Here is a 20,444-nt window from a genome sequence, read left to right as displayed (position 1 = left end):
GAAATGTGATTACGATTTGTTCTACAATATCATTGTTACAAAGGGATTCTAATCTATTTACTGTATTAAAGCAGGAGCTTTCAATTCAAATAGTCCATACTAATGGATAGGACTTATGAAAGCTGGGTTAACTGCTTCATGTAATTCCATAAACCAAGAGAATTTTAAAGATTACATGCCTAAAAGTTTGGGTCATTTTGAAACTTATAGATTTCATGTCAATGCATAAATAAGTACAAATAGACTTGATAACATGGGTGGATTTATTTCACAAGATTCGAGTGCAAACTTAAAAATGACAAACAAAGCTTTTCATCAAGAATAAACGCAAAATCTAACAATCCTGCAATCATGCATTTTAACAGAAAGTACAAATATGAATACATTATAATTTGGAACTACATTCAAAAATTAAAACATTTCTCTCTAAATCCAAAACACCGTGCAATCTTTAACCTGTTCTCATCTTGTTACCTTAGAAACATTTGTCATATGCTATTAGGAAAACATAGGCAGGATTACTAAATCATTCTTTGTGATCAAAGAAACATTATTCTCCTTAACTTCTGACTTTTTGAATCATTCATCTGTTTTTTGGTTCTGAAAAGCCATACAATGATACCTCCATTCTAGGAGAAAAAAACATGAATACAAGTATCAAGTAGGCAAGATACTTTCATTTGATTAAAGCAAAAGTCACAAGTGTTTGACTTAGAAATGCACATACTTGTAATAAATTTATTAAGTACAACTGTATTTGATGGCTTACACATAACTATGAACAATTTAAACAGGTATAAAAATGTGAGATCAAAATCTGTAGGCTCCAATACTTAAAAAGTCACTATGAATATGGAAAGATTTCCATTTACATAAACATGTATAGTTTTAGATGAAAAATCAGGGGGTAGTGGCATCTCCCTGGTCCCTTAACAATATTTGGATTTCGCAAAGAATTAGCAGCACCCAACCTTAAGTGTTAATTACTGTTTCTAAAGGACCTATTCAACAGATTAGTTGGCAGTGTTCCAGCTTTAGGGAGATGGGGTTGAGTAGGGGTGCAAACATCTGAGATAAGATAGTATGCATGCACTCACACATTTAAAATCACCAATCTAAATGGGCTTGGGGATCACATACTGGAAAAGTTTAATAAAATCATCCTTAAAGGATTAACTGTGGGCCAAGAGTAGTAAAAGTTGATTAGTAATCTACTTGATAATAATGGTGTTTCACTCTTCAAAGGCAAGTTGGGAAGAATGAGAATACTCATACATAACTTTAAGAAAACTTACCTAGAATTTTACTTTGCAGAACACTGAACAGAAATCTTCACAAAAACCTTCATTCTTGCTTATAATACCAGATGATTTTTTCCTTATTACCACCATATACATAACATTTAAATATTTTCTTTATAAATATTTCAGAGCAAAAAGAATTCTCTTTGTTGCAGTGGTGGCCCACATCTGTACAAAGCAATGTAAGCAACATATATATATATATATATATATATGTATATATATAAAATGATTAAGAAAAGTGCAAAGAATAACAGTATTAAGAATTTTTGCTTTTTACAGTAACTATGGTTCAAGTGTGAATATCTAATCCCAGATTTTAATTAAAGATTTAAAAAGAAATCCACACTCCATGTTACTGCACAAACATCAGTCCCTTATCAAGTAACTCTGCCCTTCTCCCAAATGTAGCATTTCCAGTTTCTAAACTCCTCACTAACAGGAAAAATATGGTAACAGTGTTTTCTTCCCTTTAACTTCCCAAAACTTATCCAAGACAATTAATCACCCGTAGGTTTGAACAAGATATTGGGGAAGTCATTCATCATAACCCGCTTTCCTAAAATCGAAGCAAAATGAAAGGCCCTCTGAAATACAAACTACTGATCAAGAATCAAATCAGCAACAGCAAACATATCATAAATTACAAATGTAATTTAATATGAGTACATTTTCAAATCAATCCCTGTTATCAAAGATAAATTCAGAATCTAAATCTCTTTTCCAGGTTCAGTGCTGTGCAAGGTTCATAATTCTAAATACTTAAGTTTTCATCACCTTTTCTAACAGAGAAAATGCTTCCTGTTAAATTTTGATTAACTTTCCATCATTTTATTCTTGGTCTCAGTCTTTTCATTTTGTACAAACACAGAAAGGCAATTTTCAGCATTTTAAAAATTGTACTTTCCTCTTTAGTCATTCAAATAATTATAGTTACTGATCTCAAAGATTTAAATAGCTACTCAATTCCCCTTCAAATGTGTCACTAGATATTTTTGGTATGTATATGTTGTTTTATTCTTACTTTAGGCACTGTAATTATTCACAATATTACAATGACTCTACATCTAACCTATGTAACACTTGTGGTCTTAAAATAATACCTCCTAAGGTATTATTTTACCTTACTATATCATGACTGAATTTTCCCTTCAAGATAAATTTTAGTTAGAAGAGAATTTTAAAGCCCTGCAGCACTTCTGCTTTGAGTAGTGTTAATACATATTTTGTCATGCTTAATATTTAAACTTCTCAACTAGGAAGACAATAGACATTGGAAGCTGCAAATTTCCTCAAACTATATTCTATTCCAACTCCAATTTACTTTGTTCAACATCAAATACTTTGATTTATGGAAAAAAAGTGTATCAAGCTTTTTTTTAAACAGAATTTCTGTTCTAAAATTAATAATACATCTAAAGGGAAATAACTTTTCAATTTCAGCTTCACTAGAACTATGCAAAACTAAGTTAAAGTAGACAACAACTATTGTAATCAGGATTATTTTTTTACTACATCTTTAGAATGATATACCTACATTCTAACAGACAGCTCAACAAAGGCTTAAACTCTAGAACAGAAGAAGAACCAGGTCACCCTCTGTACAACCTCTCCTATGAGTAGAAGAGCAATGTTTTATTTGCCCCCATACATTCGCTCAATGTCTTTGAGGTAATGGTTCTTCAGTTCCTTCCTTTTCAGTTTGAAAGCATCAGTTACCAAACCAGTTTCAGGGGTCCATGGTTCTGGGCTTAAGCGAACCTTGATTGGAATTTCAAATCGCTCCAACTTCACTGAAATGAGAAGCAAAGGGAAAGGAGAAAGGGAAAAAGATGGAAAGGCAGGGAAGTAGGGGAATAAAGAGGAGAGGAGAAGAGACAAACAATTAATAAAACATGAATTTTGTAAAATTTACCTAGATGACACATGTTATGAGGTAATCTATTTAATGGTGTCGGACGGTTAGTAATGATATCACTATCTTATCATTTATTTTATATTTCCCAAAGTACACGTGAATTGTTTCAGTTAGATAGTTTTAGTCTGTGGTTTTTATTTATATAAATATACAATGCATACCACACCTTCCTCTTCAGAGGATATATTTGTTGTTCCCTTGACCTGGGATAGTCTTTTCCAATATAGTTGTATGGCTCAATTCCTTACTTCCAGGTGGCTGTTCAAAACCCACCTCCTCAGAGAGGATTTCATGACCACTTATAACAAAAGAGAAGCCCTCTTGTCTCTATATCTTCTTATGCTATGCTTTGATCAAAGTACTAACCCCCACCCAACACATTATATGTCACCCACTAGAATTCAAGTTCCATAAAAGCAGGGATTTTGTTTATTCATAGCCATCTACAGGGCTACATCCTTAATACATACATATAAGTTTATTAATTCATTCTACAAAAAATTAATCCTTTAGACAAATATTCTTAATAAACTCTGTTATAATATTAAAACACAAACCAAAAAGGGGATTGTAAATATCAATTTCCTTTAAACTGATGCAGCACATGTACTTAAATTAGTCAACTCAACATACGTCAGAAATGTAAGAAAATAGGATATAGAGGTAATGAATACAGTATCCAAAAATTTTAGCTTAAGTTTTGTGACTAAATTCTTGAGTTCTTATTCCACCAAGCTATTTATTTATTTATTTATTTATTCATTCATTCATTCATTCATTCATTCATTCATTCATTCATTCATTCATTTATGGGATTGAACCCAGGGGAAGTTAACCACTGAGCCACATCCCCAGCCCTTTTTCATATTTTATTTAGAGAAAGAGTCTCACTGTGTTGCTTAGGGCCTTGCTAAGTTGCTGAGACTGGCTTTGAACTTGCGATCTTCCTGCCTCAACCTCCTGAGCCAATGGGATTACAGGCATGTGCCACTGTGCCCAGCTAAGCCACCAAGTTATTTATAATTAATACAAGCCCTCCTTAAAATTCTGAATGCCCATTAACAATGTTAACCTACAAATAAACATTATTTTGTATGCAATTGTTTAAAATAGCAATTGTACAAAGGCAAATATTTGCATGTTTAAAAAACTACTGCTGAACAGCCTAGACAACTTTAGAAACAATTTCATTTCTGTGGCAAGTACAAAGAATTCAAATTCAAGAAAGTTCCTGTTCATGTCATGACTGAGTTTTATGAAATCTTTGGTAAATTAATGAATTTCTCATTAAAATGCAAATATAAAGTCAAGTATGAGAAATAATCTTTTAAACATTACTTAGAACCAACTTCTTAAATTAATGTCTGAACACTTAGTAAAGGAACATAAACCTTGCTTGAATTAACCATGTCTGCTCTATTCATACATACAGTTACATAGATAGAGGTGTCTGAAATATGATTGCAAGGTCACATTTGGATCTCAAGATAACAATTGAATTCTTAACTTCAGACGTGGCTCCAAAATCTTTCCTTTCATTTAGTTTCCCTACTTACATAGGTCCTATTCTAAAGATGCTTACAAAATTAGGCAAGGCAAGCACATTATTTCAGTTGCAAACAAGCTAATGAAAGCACATTTATAAGTGTTCCTGTATTTAATCTTCATTAGCTAAATTCTTGTTTAAAGAGGGAAAAGTGTGTTGCTTTAGGATTTCATTTTGGGAACTCCTAAACATTAGTTAGTACCATAAGCTGCAGAGAATAATGGACAATACAGTATCCAGTAAACAGAACAAAGTAATTGTCAAAAGTGAGAAAGATGAAAGATTATGGGAAGAAGGAACAAATATAGTTTGCATGTGAAATTTTCATCTGAATTAACTTGAATGTTATAAAGTGTGGCCTGCAGGTGGCAGCAACTATCAATTTTTATAGCCTTTGAAACTTGTTCAAATTACCTAAAAACAATTACCTTGCAGTCTTATGATACAACCTCTACCTCACACTTATATTTAAACATGAAGAGGACTACTAGGAAAGATGTAATATCTCAGAAAGGCATGCTGAATACAATCCAGACTATTTTACATCATTTTGCATAATTCTCCAAAATGACAATGTGAAGCAAAGGGATAGCAAGATCAATCTTTTGTGAAACAGAAAAGCTTATGATTTATACATTCAAATCATGATTATCATTCATTATCCAAATAATAAATTGTTCTATTACATGCTTCACTCCAAGAACAGGAAATTTATGAGGGCCTATTGGGTCCTAGGGTATTTATTCTGTTTTCTGCCTGATTAAGAGGCAGCTTGAGTTCCTCCATTATTGCTTTTACAGTTAAATATGCAATGATAATTATTCAAGTAATATATATTCTGTCACTGCATTCAGAGAGTAACTAAAAATAACTGCAGCATACCTCTTCTAATTTATCAGTTAAAATACTTTTTTGAAATATCATATTTTTTAAAACTTCAGGATTTATATAAAAGAAAGTTCTGGAGGCTTGGTGACATTAATATGAAAGTGTATTACATCATTAACTCTGTAACTAACACTATATTGAAGAAGAAAACATTAAGCCATACTTCTTATAGTTATAAATAACTTTTCAAATCTGATTGTGTTAATAATTGTTATTTAAATCTTTATAGTGTTTAGAATTCTCAAAGCTCTTGAGGAAACAGTAATAAATTGAAAAACTATTACTACTAACTATGTTTTTAAGCCAAAATGGAACCTAAGCAGTTTACTTTTTAAATGAATAGAAATAACAATAGCCCCGTTAGGGTAACAAGTATCTCTGATGGAAATATGAACTAGTAAATTTTTCTGGGGAAAAAGGGAGTAACTTGGCAATGCAGAAAAAAAGCATTTAAATTGTATAGTCTCTTTGATTCAGAAACTCAATTTCTAGGAATTCTTACAAACAAAATTATCACACAAGAAAATTATTGAGTATAATAGATATGTGTTACATTTGCTTAAAGTGGGGGGAAATGGGTAACTCACCTAAAACAAGGACTTAAATAGATATTCCTATACTGGAATAATATTTAGAAATTAAAAATGATATTATAATTCTATAGCTACTGAAAATGTTAATGATGTTGACAGTTAAGTACATATGCTAGAAAATAATCTCATTACCTAAAGGAAACTATTATCAAGTGATTTTTATTTCCTTCTTTATAATTTTCTACATTGTCCAATATTTTATAATGAGTACAGGAAATCTATAATCTAAAAAAATTATTACTTTTATTTTAAGAGTAAAACAATGGATTAAAATTAGATTAACAGCTTCCAATTAAACATGAAGTATATATAGGTATTCTCTGCCCTCTCTGGAAAATAATTTAAATTATTTTAAATTCTGCACTGGATAGAAGAGTTCAATAAAAATTTAGAAGATAAGTCAGGTGCGCTGGTGCATGCCTGTAATCCCAGCGGCTTGGGAGGCTGAGCCAAGAGGATCATGAGTTCAAGCCAGCCTTGGCAACGGTGAGGCACTAAGGCAACTCAGTGAGACCCTTCTCTAAATAAAATGCAAAATAGGGCTGGGGATGTGGCTCAGTGGTTAAGCTCCCTGGGTTCAATCCCTGGTACTCACCCACCCCCCAAAATTTAGAAGTCAAACAGCTTAAGTATTAGTGGTAACTGATTTAGAGTTGAGAGGGATAAAATAAGTGCCAAAAGAGAAGAGCATTAAAAAGAAGCAAAATGACCTCATGGTCAATTCAAGGCAAGTGCCCACTAAACCAAAGAATGGGTAACACTTAAAATAGGAGGGCTTGCCCCAACCTGTTTAGAGAATAGTCATCTCTCACCCTGTGCTGCTCTTCCCAAACCAGCCTGAGGACAGATTTATTTTTCGGAAAATTTGCAGTAGAGACATTCTGGACTCAAGAACATTGGGCACAATACAAGAAGGGAGAGATTAAGGATTCAGTGAAGGTAGGACATGCTGTGCCCAACCTACTCTCTCCCACAGCCCCTTGCTCCCTCTGGCTATAAACTGTTGGCAGTCAGGCTAATATTTCTCAGTCAAGAGATGGGCAATGTCTTCTTCAGAGAAATGGAGTGAACCAAGAGAAAAAGACACTAACATCTGAGTAAGTTTTCAGTGAAGCCCAAGAAGCTTTCCAAACACTTTTTTAAAGTACTTCATTCTTAAAAATGAATGGACAGACAAGGATCAGTAGACACTTGAGAAGCCACAATCAATTCAAGCATAAAGTAGAACTTGGAGGAAAAGGAGACACTAATAGGAGAAGGAACCACATCAAAGGAATCCCTTTAATATCCTTAGAAGAATAACAGGCAACACATTGATTGCATCCAAAAAAGAACAACAGAGTATTATTAAAAGGCACACTGGGAAAACATGAACAATCTTTTGAAAATTAACAGTCTGAGACTGGGAACTGAGCATTCAATAGATATATGAGATGATAAAATTGAGAGACACTGCCAGAATATGAAAAGACAAGGAGATAAAAAGAAGATGATAAAACTAGACAATGAAAAGATGTAATCCAAAGTCATATAAAAGCAGCACCCCCCCCTCTCTCTCACACACACACACACACACACACACACACACACACACACACACACACACACACACCCTGGGCTGAAGGAGGACCATGGGAGTAAAAAAAAAAAAGCAAACAAACAAAAAGATAAGCATTTCCCAGAACTGAAGGACAGAGACTTCCAGATTGAAAGAGACTACACCATGTCTACATAATGATAAATGATTAAAGACCTACATCAGGGTGCATCACTATGAACTATTAGAATACCAGAAATTAATATAATAAATTTGCAAGCTTAGAGATAGAATACAAAAAGGAACAGGAACATGGACAGAACTGGACTTTTCAGTAAGCAACACTAAAGTTAGAAGACAATGGAACCAAGACTCCAAGACAAATTATTAAGGAGAAATGATCCATAATCTAGAATTCTAAATATATGAAGCTTTAGCTCAATGGTGAGGATATAAGAAGAATGTATTCAGATGTGTACATGTATCTGAAAAATGTACCTACTGTGCACCTCTCTCAGGAAACTGCTAGAGGTTACACTTTATCCAAATGAGTGAGCAAAACAGGGAAAAGAAAGGCATAAGATCCAGGAAACAGGATCTAACACAGGAGAAAGGCAAAGGAAATTCCTGGGATGATAATAAAGGGAAGTTCTGAGGGACAAACAGTCCAAATTTCAGTGGGAGGATGAAGGGTTCTAAGAAGGATGTTGTCAGGAAAAGGAATATACAGATGTGCTCTGCTTTCCTGTACTTAATATTTTTATAACTTTATCAGAATTCAGGGGAAGAAATAATAATAGGTATACAGAAAACTAAGTAGAGAGAGATGTAGTATTAAAGTCAAGAAAAACAAAAACAAAAAGTTGTCCAACTGAATTTTTTAGTTATGATAATACAATCACAATCCAAAACATGAAATTGTACTATGTATTGAAAAGGGAGTATGTAGATGAAGTAGAGAGAAGAAAGCTACATCACCTTCTGTGGTAGGAAGTCCACAGAACCAAATAAAAAATGCAAGACAGAGAAAGAAAAAATGAAGACAAATGCAATAGATTAAAACACTTGGGATATAACATGGAGGGCTGCTATGTGACACAATTCTTGGGATACTATTTACTATTTTAAAAACTGTGTGTGCTTATTATTACACTGAAAAGAATTAAGAGCAAAACTTTAAATAGGTCATAAAACTGGTCTACTATTTGGACAATTAATTATTTTTCTAAAGAGAGAAGAGAAAATTTTAATATTTATTTTTTAGTTTTCGGTGGACACAACATCTTTATTTTATTTGTATGTGGTGCTGAGGATCGAACTCAGTGCCTCACGCATGCCAGATGAGCGCGCTACCACTTGAGCCACATCCCCAGCCCAACAATTAATTTTTAATCTATTTAACTTCCCAGTCAATGTTCTAGTAAGTTCTAGTAAGCAGACCACTCTGCTGATTTGAAACTGGAGACCAATCTCTTTCCTGAAGTTCTGTCAGCAGTGGCTCTGTACCTTCTGTTCTCCTGGTATCTTGTCCAGCACACCATCTATACAAGCTCTTCTTCCATCCATTCCTTAAATGCTGATGTTGTCCAGGGACCTGTCCTCAGCCTCCTGTTTTCATTTTAAAGTCTCTTCCAAGGTTAGTGCATCTACTTTCATGATTTCAATTATTCTCAAGTTGATAGTACAACAAAGGCCTCTCTCATAAGGTTTGGATGAACATACACAATCTCCTGTTGGGAATTTTAACTCTGATTATCCAACAGGCATTTCCAATTATGTATGTCCCAATATGACCTCATAATCTTCTCTTATAAGCTGGCTTTCCCTCCTGTATTTTTTTAATTCAATCAATTATTATATCAACTTTGTCATTTGAGCTACATATCTAGGGGCCATTCTAGACCCCTTCTCACTTGCCTTTTTTATTCAAGTAATCATCAAAGTTTGCCAATTTTGCTTTCTAAACCTTTCCTGATTTCCTGGTTCAGGGCATTATCATTCCCACTCTCATTTAAATATTTACTACAGCTTTCTTAATTAAATTAGTCTCTGTCTCAGTCTGGACCCCCCTCAAATAATAGCTTCAGGCTGGCCTCCACACTGAATGCATCTGTCAGAAATGCAAATCTGACCAAATCACTAGCCTGATAAAACCTCACAATGGCTCCCCACTGCTTACAGTATTAAACACAAATATCAGAAAATGGCATACAAAGCAGGTCTTGGCCTCTGCTTATCTTTACAACCTCATCTTTGTACTTTTCCAGTAACACCAAAGACCTTGTTGTTCCCTGCCCACATCTCCTTTTTTCTACCACTGTGCTTTTATTCCTAATTCTCTTTGGCTTAGAATTCCTACCCAAGTTAATTCTAATTAACCCTTAAGAATGAACTTTAGTGACATTTCTATAAGAAAACCTTCCATGAACTCCCAGGTAAGATTAAGTACCCTCATCTCTGGTACCATGATTCTCTGTTCCTATCTCTATTGTTATTAAAATGGCTATCTCTCTTGTGTCCTCTCACTGGATAATGAGCTCCAGAAGAGTAAGAAATGTATCTTGCCAGATGCAGTGCTGCATGCCTGTAATCCCAGTGGCTTGGGAGGCAGAGCCAGGAGGACCACGAGTTCAAAGCCAGCCTCAGCAACTGCAAGGTGCTAAACAGCTCATTGAGACCCTGTCTCTAAATGAAATACAAAATAGGGCTGGGGATGTGGCTCAGTGGTTGAGTGCCCCTGAGTTCAATCCATGGTAACCATTCCCTCCCACCCCCGTTAAAAAAAAAGAAGAAAGAAAGAAAGAAAGAAATGTATCTTATTACCTTTTATATTCCTAGTACCTAATACACGCCTGGCACAAAGTACCCATTCAGATGTTCTCCAATTGGTTACCAATATACCATCTAACACAGTCCATTTATAGAGCCAAAGAACATACACAAAGCATAGTCATGGCTACATTATCTACTAAAGAGTTATTAGCTTCTAGCTTGCAGATATAAGATACACCTATATAACATATCTCTTCAAAGATGGACTATTCCAAACACAGGCTAGATAACTACTTTATAGGGATGTTATAACATACAATAAACAACTAGATAGGTTATTCTACTATATGACTTTTAAGAATCTTTCCAACATGGGAATTCATTACATATACTTAAGAAGCAGATAAATATTTAAGAGTTATGTATTTCATTACTAAACAAGAGTCTAATGCATATGACATTATTAGATGACTTTTATGAGCTTCAACAAACTAGCAATTTCTTACTGGCATTTGCAGCTTCTCGAATTTCTTTCAGTATTTCAGCTTCCATGGCAGGGTTATTGCAGATATCAACCCAAGTTCCTTCTACCCCCTTCTGTTGTGCCAAAAGTGTTAACTTTTTCTGATTAGGAACCACAAAACTGATCACATAGGACTGGTCACTAAAAATTAGAAAATAAAATAGAAATTAAAAGAATAGCAAAAATATTCATAAATTATTCAATGATGTAATACAATGCAGATAATCCCAACTATATATTTCTCTTATTTGTTAATATTCATTAAGAAGTAATAAAACACATAACAATGAAATAAACACAGAAAAATAGACCAATGGACTAGAAAAGAGAGTCCAGAAGTAAAAACTTTGCATCTATGGTCAAATGATCTTCAACTGGGGTGTTAAGACAATTCAATGACAAAAGGGCAATTTCTTCAACAAATGGTGCTGTGAAAACTAGATACTCACATGCAACAGATAAAGGTGAACCTTTACCTTCCAAAATATACAAAAATTAAATAAAAATGGAACAAATACCTAAATATTTTAGAGCTAAAACTATAAAACCCCTAGAAGAAAAAAAAATGGGGATAAAGCTTCAGGGCAATGTATTTGGTATTTTGAAACCAAAAGCAAAAATCGAAAAATGGGACTATATTAAATTTAAAAACTTCTGTGCCTCTAAAAACACAAAAAAAATAGAGAAAAAGGCAACCCATTGAGATGAAAAAACATCTTAAAATCTTTCATCTGGGGGCTGGAGTTGTAGTTCAGTGGTAGAACACTTGCCTCACAAATGTGAGGCACTGGGTTTGATCCTAGCACCATATAAAAACAAATGAAGGAATTGAGTCCATACACAACTAAAACAAATTTTTGAAAAATCATGTATCTGATAAGGGCTTATTCTATAGAATATATAAAGAACTCCTACAACTAATAATAGTGATAAAAAAACAAATAGTTCAATTTAAAATCAGGCAAACAATATAAATAAAAATTTCTCCAGAGATGATATACAAATGGCCAGCAATCATATGAAAAGAAGCTTAAGAGCATTGTAATGTTTTGAACAACCAATAAAAAAAGAAGCTCAAACAGTAATAATCATTAGGAAAATGCAAATCGAGACAAAAAATGAGATATCCCTGCACACTCATTAGGATGATTATTATAAAACAACAAAAAGGCAGAAGCAAATGTTGTTAAGAAGGTGGAGTAATTGGAATACTTGTGCCCTGTTGGTAGAAATGTAAAAATGGTTCTGCCACTATGGAAAACAGTATGGCAGTTCCTCAAAAACAATTAAAAATGTAATTATCATATGATCCAGCCATTCCACATCTGGATATGTATCCAAAAGAATTGAATACTGAAGAGATTCATAGCCGTATTATTCACAACAGTCAAGAGGTGGAAGGAACCCAAGTGTTCATTGACAGAAGAATATATATATAATTGTACATTCTATGTATATACAATAGAATAATATTGGCCTTAAAAAGAAAAGCAATTCTGATACATTCTACAACAGGGATGGATGTTAAGGACATCATGCTAAGTGAAATAATCCAGACATAAAAAAGACAAATACTGCATAATTCTTCTTATATGAGGTATCTAGAATAGTCAAATTCATAGAAACAGAAAGTAGAATGGTGGTTGTCAAGGGCTGAGGGAAGGGGGAAATGGAGAGTTGTTTAATGGGTATAGAGTTTTAGTTTTGCAAGATGAAAAATTTCTGGAGATTGACTGTCTAACAAGATACATATAATTAACACTATTGGACTGTACACTTAGAAATGAAATGGTGAATTTTGTCAGTTTATAACCACAATTATGATTTCAAAATAAAGAACAAAGCCCATAAAAATAAAACATTATAACACATAAAAAATATTTGAATACCTTAGGCTTTTTCTTAGTTGTTGATGGTCCTTTACTGAATTCAAGAACTTTCATAGGTGTGATTTTTAAACTCTGTTGAAAGTTCTAAGAGGAGTTTGATGTTACACTAATGATCATAAATAATCAAATTCCTTTCTTATTTTCCTTTTACTATAAGTATATGAAACATAAAATGTCATTTTTGAAAGTTACCTTTTGGCAAAAGCACAGATGTTGTCAATAAGAGGACAGTTCTTCAGTGCTGCTTCTACTTTCCCAAGAGACACATATTCTCCAGCTTGTAATTTTACCAAATCTTTCTTACGATCTGTAAGACATGAATAATGTTAAGTTATTCATGGTCTGTTTCATTAAGATATGAACAATTCTACTGGGGGGGGGTTACAAAAGATTGAATCCAGGGGTACTTAACCACTGAGTCACATCCCCAGCCTTTCTTATATTTTATTTAAAGACATTGTTTCATATTTCGCTAAGTTGCTTAGGGCCTTCCTAAGTAGCTGTGGCTAGCTTTGAATTTGTGATCCTCTTTCCTCAGCCTCCTAAGCCAATGGGATTATAGGTGTGCACTACCACACTCAACAGAATAAACAATTCTGATTTTCTTTGAATTTCATTGCCTTAATCCTTATTTACAAGGTACTTCTTTTAAAATCTTGTTACATATAGATATACTGTCTATTCATATCAGTAAAAAAGAAAATGCCTAATTAAAGAAGTGTTGGCTAAAAGCTATACCCTATACTCAAAGCTTGAACATCTTATCATAATCTTAAATATTAAAATGAAATTAATAGAAAGAACAGAATTTTTAAGCATTAGTTTTTTGGTTATTGAGGGTTTTTTTTTTGGTGGGGAGGTATACTGGAGATTGAACCAGGTGCTCTACCACTCTCAGTCCTTTTTAAATTTTACTTTGAGATAGGATCTCACTAAGTTGCCCAGACTGGCCTCAAACTTACCATCCTCCTGTCTCAGCCCCCAAATTGCTGGGATCATAGGCCATGGACCACTGTGCCCTGGTGGAGCATTAGATTTGAATGGTAGCTCTGCCCAGTACTAGCTATGAGATTCTTGGCATGTTATTTAACATTTCTCACTCTTACTTAAAAAAAAAATTTAGTTGTCAATAGACCTTTATTTATTTGTTTGTTTATATGTGGTGCTGAGAATCGAACCCAGTGCCTCACACATGCTAGGCAAGTGCTCTACCACTGAGCCAGAGCTCCAGCCTTTCTCACTCTCACTTTTATCAGGAATATTGATGCCTAACTCATATAGGATGTCACACTATATCTACCATATAGAGCAAATTCAATAAATGTTAATCCCCAATTTTCCATATTTAAAATTTTATTTAAATAATTGTGCTCTAAGAAAGTACTGGCACAGGTTGACCCAGCTTAAATAATCATCAACTTGCCTGACGACCTTTGTGTGAGCACTGATTTGCCTACACATAGCCTGGGAGAACACTCTACAGAAATAACTTTCGTTTCCAGTGCAATTAAGACACACGGGGTAAAAGACTTGGTTCTCAACTGAACCATGTTTCCTGGGAATTTCCCCAGTAAATCAAAGTTCTAAATGAAAAACCAATTTTCCCAGGTAATCTCCATATTTGGGTCAGAAACTGTAAAGTCCAGCAACAGATTGAAATGGGTCCCTAGAGCTATGATTTAAGGAACTATATGGCTTGAAAAGGGCCTAACTGGGACTCTGCAGAGTCGTCCTTATTAGGAAGTCAGCTTTTGCCTGATTAAAATGAACAGAATATTTCAATTTGTGCCACTTTTGGAATTGGTTTTTGAACATAAAGGTCTACTTCTGTAAGCTCAGTAAGGGTAAGGTCAAAGCAATTGACATTCTCAGAAGAATAGACTGGTGTTTAGGACTGATATTATCATTTTCTAAGTTTAAGGGCTGGTTAGAGCCATATAAATGGGCACCGGGAAAACACACACACACACACACACACACACACACACACACACACACACACACACACAAAGATGTTGTCCCTTGGGTGGGATGGTCAAGTGTAAGGCCTAGAATAGAGTATTTTATAGTAACTAAGTTCTGCAGAACAACATGTAGTTAACCAAAACATACTTCTCTTGAACTATTTTTGTTTTCTAATTAGCCAATCATTTATTTTCCTGCCCATTTTCATTACACTCAAATGCTTTTGTAGTTGATACCTTTGTTACTGCATACCAAGGTCAAGGTACTTCTCTAAGAATTTTATATATATCAACTCATTTAGTCCTAACAGATATTATATGAGATTGGTATTGTTGTCCCTATTTTATAAATGGAGAAGCTCAGGCATAAATAACTTGCCCAAAGATTGAAACCATATAACATCAACCCTATTGATATGTTGAAATCACAAAAACTAAAGAAAAATACACGAGAAGAGCATACACTGACCTATAATCTGTAAACATCCATCAGGATGGAATTCTCCAATATCACCAGTACAAAACCATCTTTGTCCATTTTCATCCACAGAATAATCCTCTGCTGTTTTCTCTTCATTTTTAAAGTATCCCATGGAAATATTTTGTCCACCAATGACAATTTCACCTCTGGGGTTTGGTTTGTCATGAACTGTATAACCACCTGCAGATAATAAAAGCAAATCAGTTATTATTCTAAAACAAAATTTACCTTCATTAACTTTTTTATTGATGCATTATAATTATACATTAGTAGGATTCATTATGCCATATTCATATATGCACATTATTATTTAATCAATCTCATTCCTCAGTAGCTTTCCTTTCCCTCCTCTACTCCTTCCTCCTGACCCACTTATTCTACTCTGCTGATCTCCATATTATTATTTGGTGCATTATATGTATAAGCTGGATTCATTGTGGCATATTTGTACATGAATAGTGTATAATTTAGTAGATTTCATTTGCCAGCACTTCCTCATAACTTCATTAATTCTTAAAGTTCTTTTGTTAATGTTTTCCTGCTGATCAAATTCTTCATTATGGAGCTGGAGTTGTGGCTCAGTGGTAGAGTATTTGCCTAGCATGTGTGAGTCACCGGGTTTGATTTTTAGCACCAAATAAAAATGAATAAATAAAATAAAGATATTGTATCCATCTATAACTAAAAAAAATTAAACTCTTCATTATTAGTTGGAAGAGTATTAGTTTACATTTAATCAGTTTTATATGAAGATTGTGGGTGTCTATGATGTCAGGAGCATCAGGAAAGGCTAAATAGTAATCACCATCAACAACTACCTTCCCATGACAAAAACCTTCACCACTGAAGCTTAGGGTTCATAGAGTTCCTTTATTAGCTATTCTTATAAATTTAAAAGTATTCATTATGTCAATATGATAAAATCTACTATATGTACAACTTTAAGATCATTCCTATTATATAATGCCAAAAATCCTTCACAGCAAGGAAAACTCCAAATATATTTTTAATATAGAACCCCCCCAAACTGACATCAAAATATACCACCAGGAAATTAGAAAATAAAAGTTAAAGGCAAAAATATCCTTAACAAGTTTTACTATAGTCATTTCTCTGAATCAAGTGCCTAGAAAATAACCCATCTAATAAAACAATTTTGATGCTGATGTCCAATACAACTATACACACACTACCTATATTTTCTTCAGATTTTCATTGTAAAATTGGAATGGCCTCAACATGAAAAGAAGATTCAGTCTAAAGTGTAAAACTCTTGGGAATGCACTGACTTTTAATGTGATTTTTAATTTGAGGCCAGCTTGGGCAACAGAGCAAGACCCCATTTCTAAATAAATAAAAGTATTTAAAAAAATTTTTTTTGAGACACGGTCTTGTCAAATTGCTGAGGCTAGCCTTGAACTTGACATCCTCCTCCCTCAGCTTCCCAAGTAACTGAGATTTACAGGCATACACCACTGTACCTGGCTTCTAGCTTATTTATAAAAAGGATTCTGACCAATTTCTGTACAGTGCAAGTTTCCTCTAGCTGGCTTGTCTCTATAGGTACATGTAAAAATTTTTACTATAAAGATGACTGGAAAAGTGAGTTTGAAATATGAAAATCTTTGCTATGGTCAAGATCTAAAATGTTAGTTTATGTATGTGTGAAATTAGTCATTCCATCCCCTGAAAATCTGGGTTTTCTTTCTCAGCCCCAACATTCTTGCCTGAAAAATTGAACTTCAAATGATCCTCACTTTCTTCAAACCCAGGGAAAACCTCACAGAATTTTTCCCACTTTCCCATAAAGTATTCCGAAGATGAGAATCACCAGGCCTTGAATATAGAGATTTTCTTTTCTTCTTGGGAATCTAAAAGTATTACTGAGTAAAAAGAAAACACAGGACATAGGCATCCATGAAAAATCACTGTGTGTTCCCTTAGACAACCTAACACTTTAAAGAAATGTCTTGAGGCTTGCAGTGTTTTTGGTGTATCTAGAATCACTAGAGCTTGTCATGAAATTCTTACCTTCCTGCCAGTCTTTTAGCTTAATTTCACAGCAAATGAGTGGAGCCCCAACTCTGCCAGTAGTATAGTCAGTAACTATGAAAGAAAAGCAACGAATATTAGCATACTACATTTCAGATGTATGTATTGAGAACCCAGAAACCCAGCATCTGAAAGATGACAAAGGAGAGGCTGTAGTGACAGGAATGCAAAAGGTGGTCATTTTTCAGTGTTTCAACTCTATTTCAACAGTGTAATTTTGCCTTTCAAGATTATATTTTAGATAATTACATATACAAATCTCTTTGATGAGGATTCCTGCTCTCTCACTCATCGGCCATGTAACTTCGATAAGTTGCTTAACCTGTTTATGCTTCCATTTCTCCATCTATTAAACAGAGATAGTAATTGGGCCTACCTCATAAAGGGATAATTTGTGAAGATTAAATGAGATAGTATGTGGATAAGTGCTTAACCCTTCTTTGCACAAACTAAGTGTTCAATAAATGTTAGTCTCTGTTAAACATAATGATCATGCCGATAATATCCTTTGGAATTTGTGATTACTGTTAGCAATAATCACGTATATATTTATAGACAACTTATTATGCATCCACCACTATATTAAATATTTTGAAGGAAACACATAAAGGGTAAGGAAATCCTACCCTCAGAAACCTTATAAAGGAAGGAAGAAATACACATGAAACGATTGAGAGAACATTTAAATACTAAACTGCATGGTACTAATGGTAAAAATACAATAGTCCCTTAGAGACTTGAAATATCAACATAAGATGAAGTAGTTTGGGAAGACTTTTATTAAAGAGTTGGGCATTAAAGGATGGCTATGAGCAGCTAACAAAAGGGCACTCAACAGAAAGAAAGAGATCATTTAAAAATTTCCTATACCCCACTGTTTTTCAACCTGGGGTAACTTTGTCCCACAAGGGATATGTGGCAAGGTTTAGAGATACGTTTTATTGTCACAGCTGGGCTAAGCAAGTTGCTACTAGTACTGACTGCTAAACATCTTTCAATATACAGGAGAGCACTCAACAATAATTGTCTGTTTCAAAGGTTGAGAAATCCTGCCTTGGGGTATTGAAAATAAGATGTGAAAATACAGAATTTAAGACAGGAATGTTCATTTAAGGGGAACATACTAGTGATACTTCATTCTATGAGTACAGTTCTCCAAAGGAGTGATAATTTACAAAAAGAAGATTAAAGGACCAGGGTGATAAAATTTTGAAGAGTGAAAATATGGCATAAATATTTACCTGGCTTAAAATTAAAGGGAACAAGGGTACACATATACTCTTAAACAAACATTCACAAAACTAAAACAATGTAGGCATCCACTGAATCTGATATTATTTAAGAGATATTATAAAGAAATCGTGGTTTCCAAAGGTAATTCAAATGAATTTTATTAGTAGTGACTAATATAGAATGATTTGCCACATTAACAATGCTTACCTTCAGTAACTGTCCCAGCACCACATGATTCTGTCAGTCCATAACCCTGACCAATGGGGCAACAGAAGCAGACATTCATGAATCGGTGTGTCTGAGGAGACAATGGTGCCCCACCTGACAGCATCATACGGACATTCCCTCCCAGCAGAGCCTTCACTTTTTTAAAGAGTAACCTGAAGAGATAAATGATTTTAATACACAAATATATTATTCTTGGTGACACACTAATTCATAAACTCTGGAAAAGATTTCTCAACTATGGTTGAACATGCAAATTTTAGACGCATGATGGTAATAAGATATTAATAAAGAAACAACTATTACACCTTAAAAAAAATTCCAGCAAAGCTCCTAAACACCCATCCTGAGAATATACAGTATCAGGAAACTGCTCTGACATACAGTGAATAAAAGAAAATGATGTAACAGGAAAAAATATAGTTATCTTGGAAGCAGTTAGTCACCTATTTTATCTTCCTTCAAACGAAATATGCTTCCCCATCCCTACACCCAGTACCACAATTAAAATAACTGTTATATTCATATACTTGCTATACTATATTATGAATACAATAAAACAGAAAACTCTATGAAAAATAAATCTTGAAGATCACTTTTAAGCCAGAACTGACACTTTTTATAAACTCAAGTGTTTTGACTTAAATGTCTATTTTTCTTCACAAGACCCAATTTTATAATTAAATCTTAAATATTTACTTATTAAAATTTATTAAATTGCCAAGTTCAGAGTTCAGACTCCTGTGCTTGCTGTGTAAATACTGAGGATAAAAGAGAAATTCAGCCTTAAGATTATGGTGGTAATAGTGATACTAAATTAACTTGCCATTTACTTTTTCATATTCCAGATTTAAACACACACTCACACATCCAAACACATATATTGCAGGTGCAATGGCATGGACTCATATTCCCAGCTGCTTAAGAGGTTGAGGCAGAAAGATTGCCTGAGCCCAGGAGTTTGAGGCCAGCATGTGGGAAACAAGGAAGGACTCTATCTCAAAAAAATAAATAAATAAAGGCTCCAACCACAGGGACTATGAAATGTACTTACAGATTACAAAGAGGTGCATCATATCCCTTTTTGATCTGCTCCAATTTATAGTCATACCCTATCTTGAATAGCGTTTTCTGAATATAATTCATTTCTTGAACTTTACTCATAACATTCTTATAAATTCTATCCATGATTTCCTAAAAAGTAAACAAAACATTTAATAATCTGAAAAGAATTACACTAACACTGGTACAGTTTATAAATTTATTTGTGAAATCTTAGGTATATCTCTAGGATAATGGACATATTTGTTTCATTATAGAATTAATTTTACTTACATGTTCACTCGTTCAAAAAGACTAATGATAATACATATATCAAAATAATACGTTGGACTCCATACATACATATAATTGACAATCAAAAATAAAAATTTCATTTAAAATAACATAAAGAACAAGTATAGGGGTTTCTTCAGTTCTATACCCTAAGTTCATCTAACATTTTAAGAAATGTTAACTAAAG

General features: G+C 33.8%; 1 protein-coding gene across 6 annotated transcripts in view; it reads right to left on the bottom strand.

Annotated features, from left to right (window-relative positions):
* Positions 1 to 245: 245 nt before the first annotated feature.
* Positions 246 to 20,444, bottom strand: part of Acsl4 (acyl-CoA synthetase long chain family member 4) — an 82,747-nt gene continuing 62,548 nt past the window's right edge. For all 6 annotated transcript variants that reach the window (XM_078034403.1, XM_013357754.4, XM_078034405.1 and 3 more), the window contains 7 exons: positions 19,977 to 20,116; positions 18,905 to 19,077; positions 17,444 to 17,518; positions 15,401 to 15,592; positions 13,160 to 13,274; positions 11,062 to 11,219; positions 246 to 3,094 (listed from right to left, as the gene is read on the bottom strand). In XM_078034403.1, the coding sequence (XP_077890529.1) occupies positions 2,937 to 3,094; positions 11,062 to 11,219; positions 13,160 to 13,274; positions 15,401 to 15,592; positions 17,444 to 17,518; positions 18,905 to 19,077; positions 19,977 to 20,116 (1,011 nt within the window). In that variant the 3' untranslated portion in view covers positions 246 to 2,936. The remainder of the gene's footprint in view (positions 3,095 to 11,061; positions 11,220 to 13,159; positions 13,275 to 15,400; positions 15,593 to 17,443; positions 17,519 to 18,904; positions 19,078 to 19,976; positions 20,117 to 20,444) is intronic.

Source organism: Ictidomys tridecemlineatus, chromosome X, assembly GCF_052094955.1.
Source record: "Ictidomys tridecemlineatus isolate mIctTri1 chromosome X, mIctTri1.hap1, whole genome shotgun sequence".
Taxonomy (NCBI): Eukaryota; Metazoa; Chordata; class Mammalia; order Rodentia; family Sciuridae; genus Ictidomys; species Ictidomys tridecemlineatus.
This window is presented reverse-complemented; position numbering and strand designations above follow the sequence as displayed.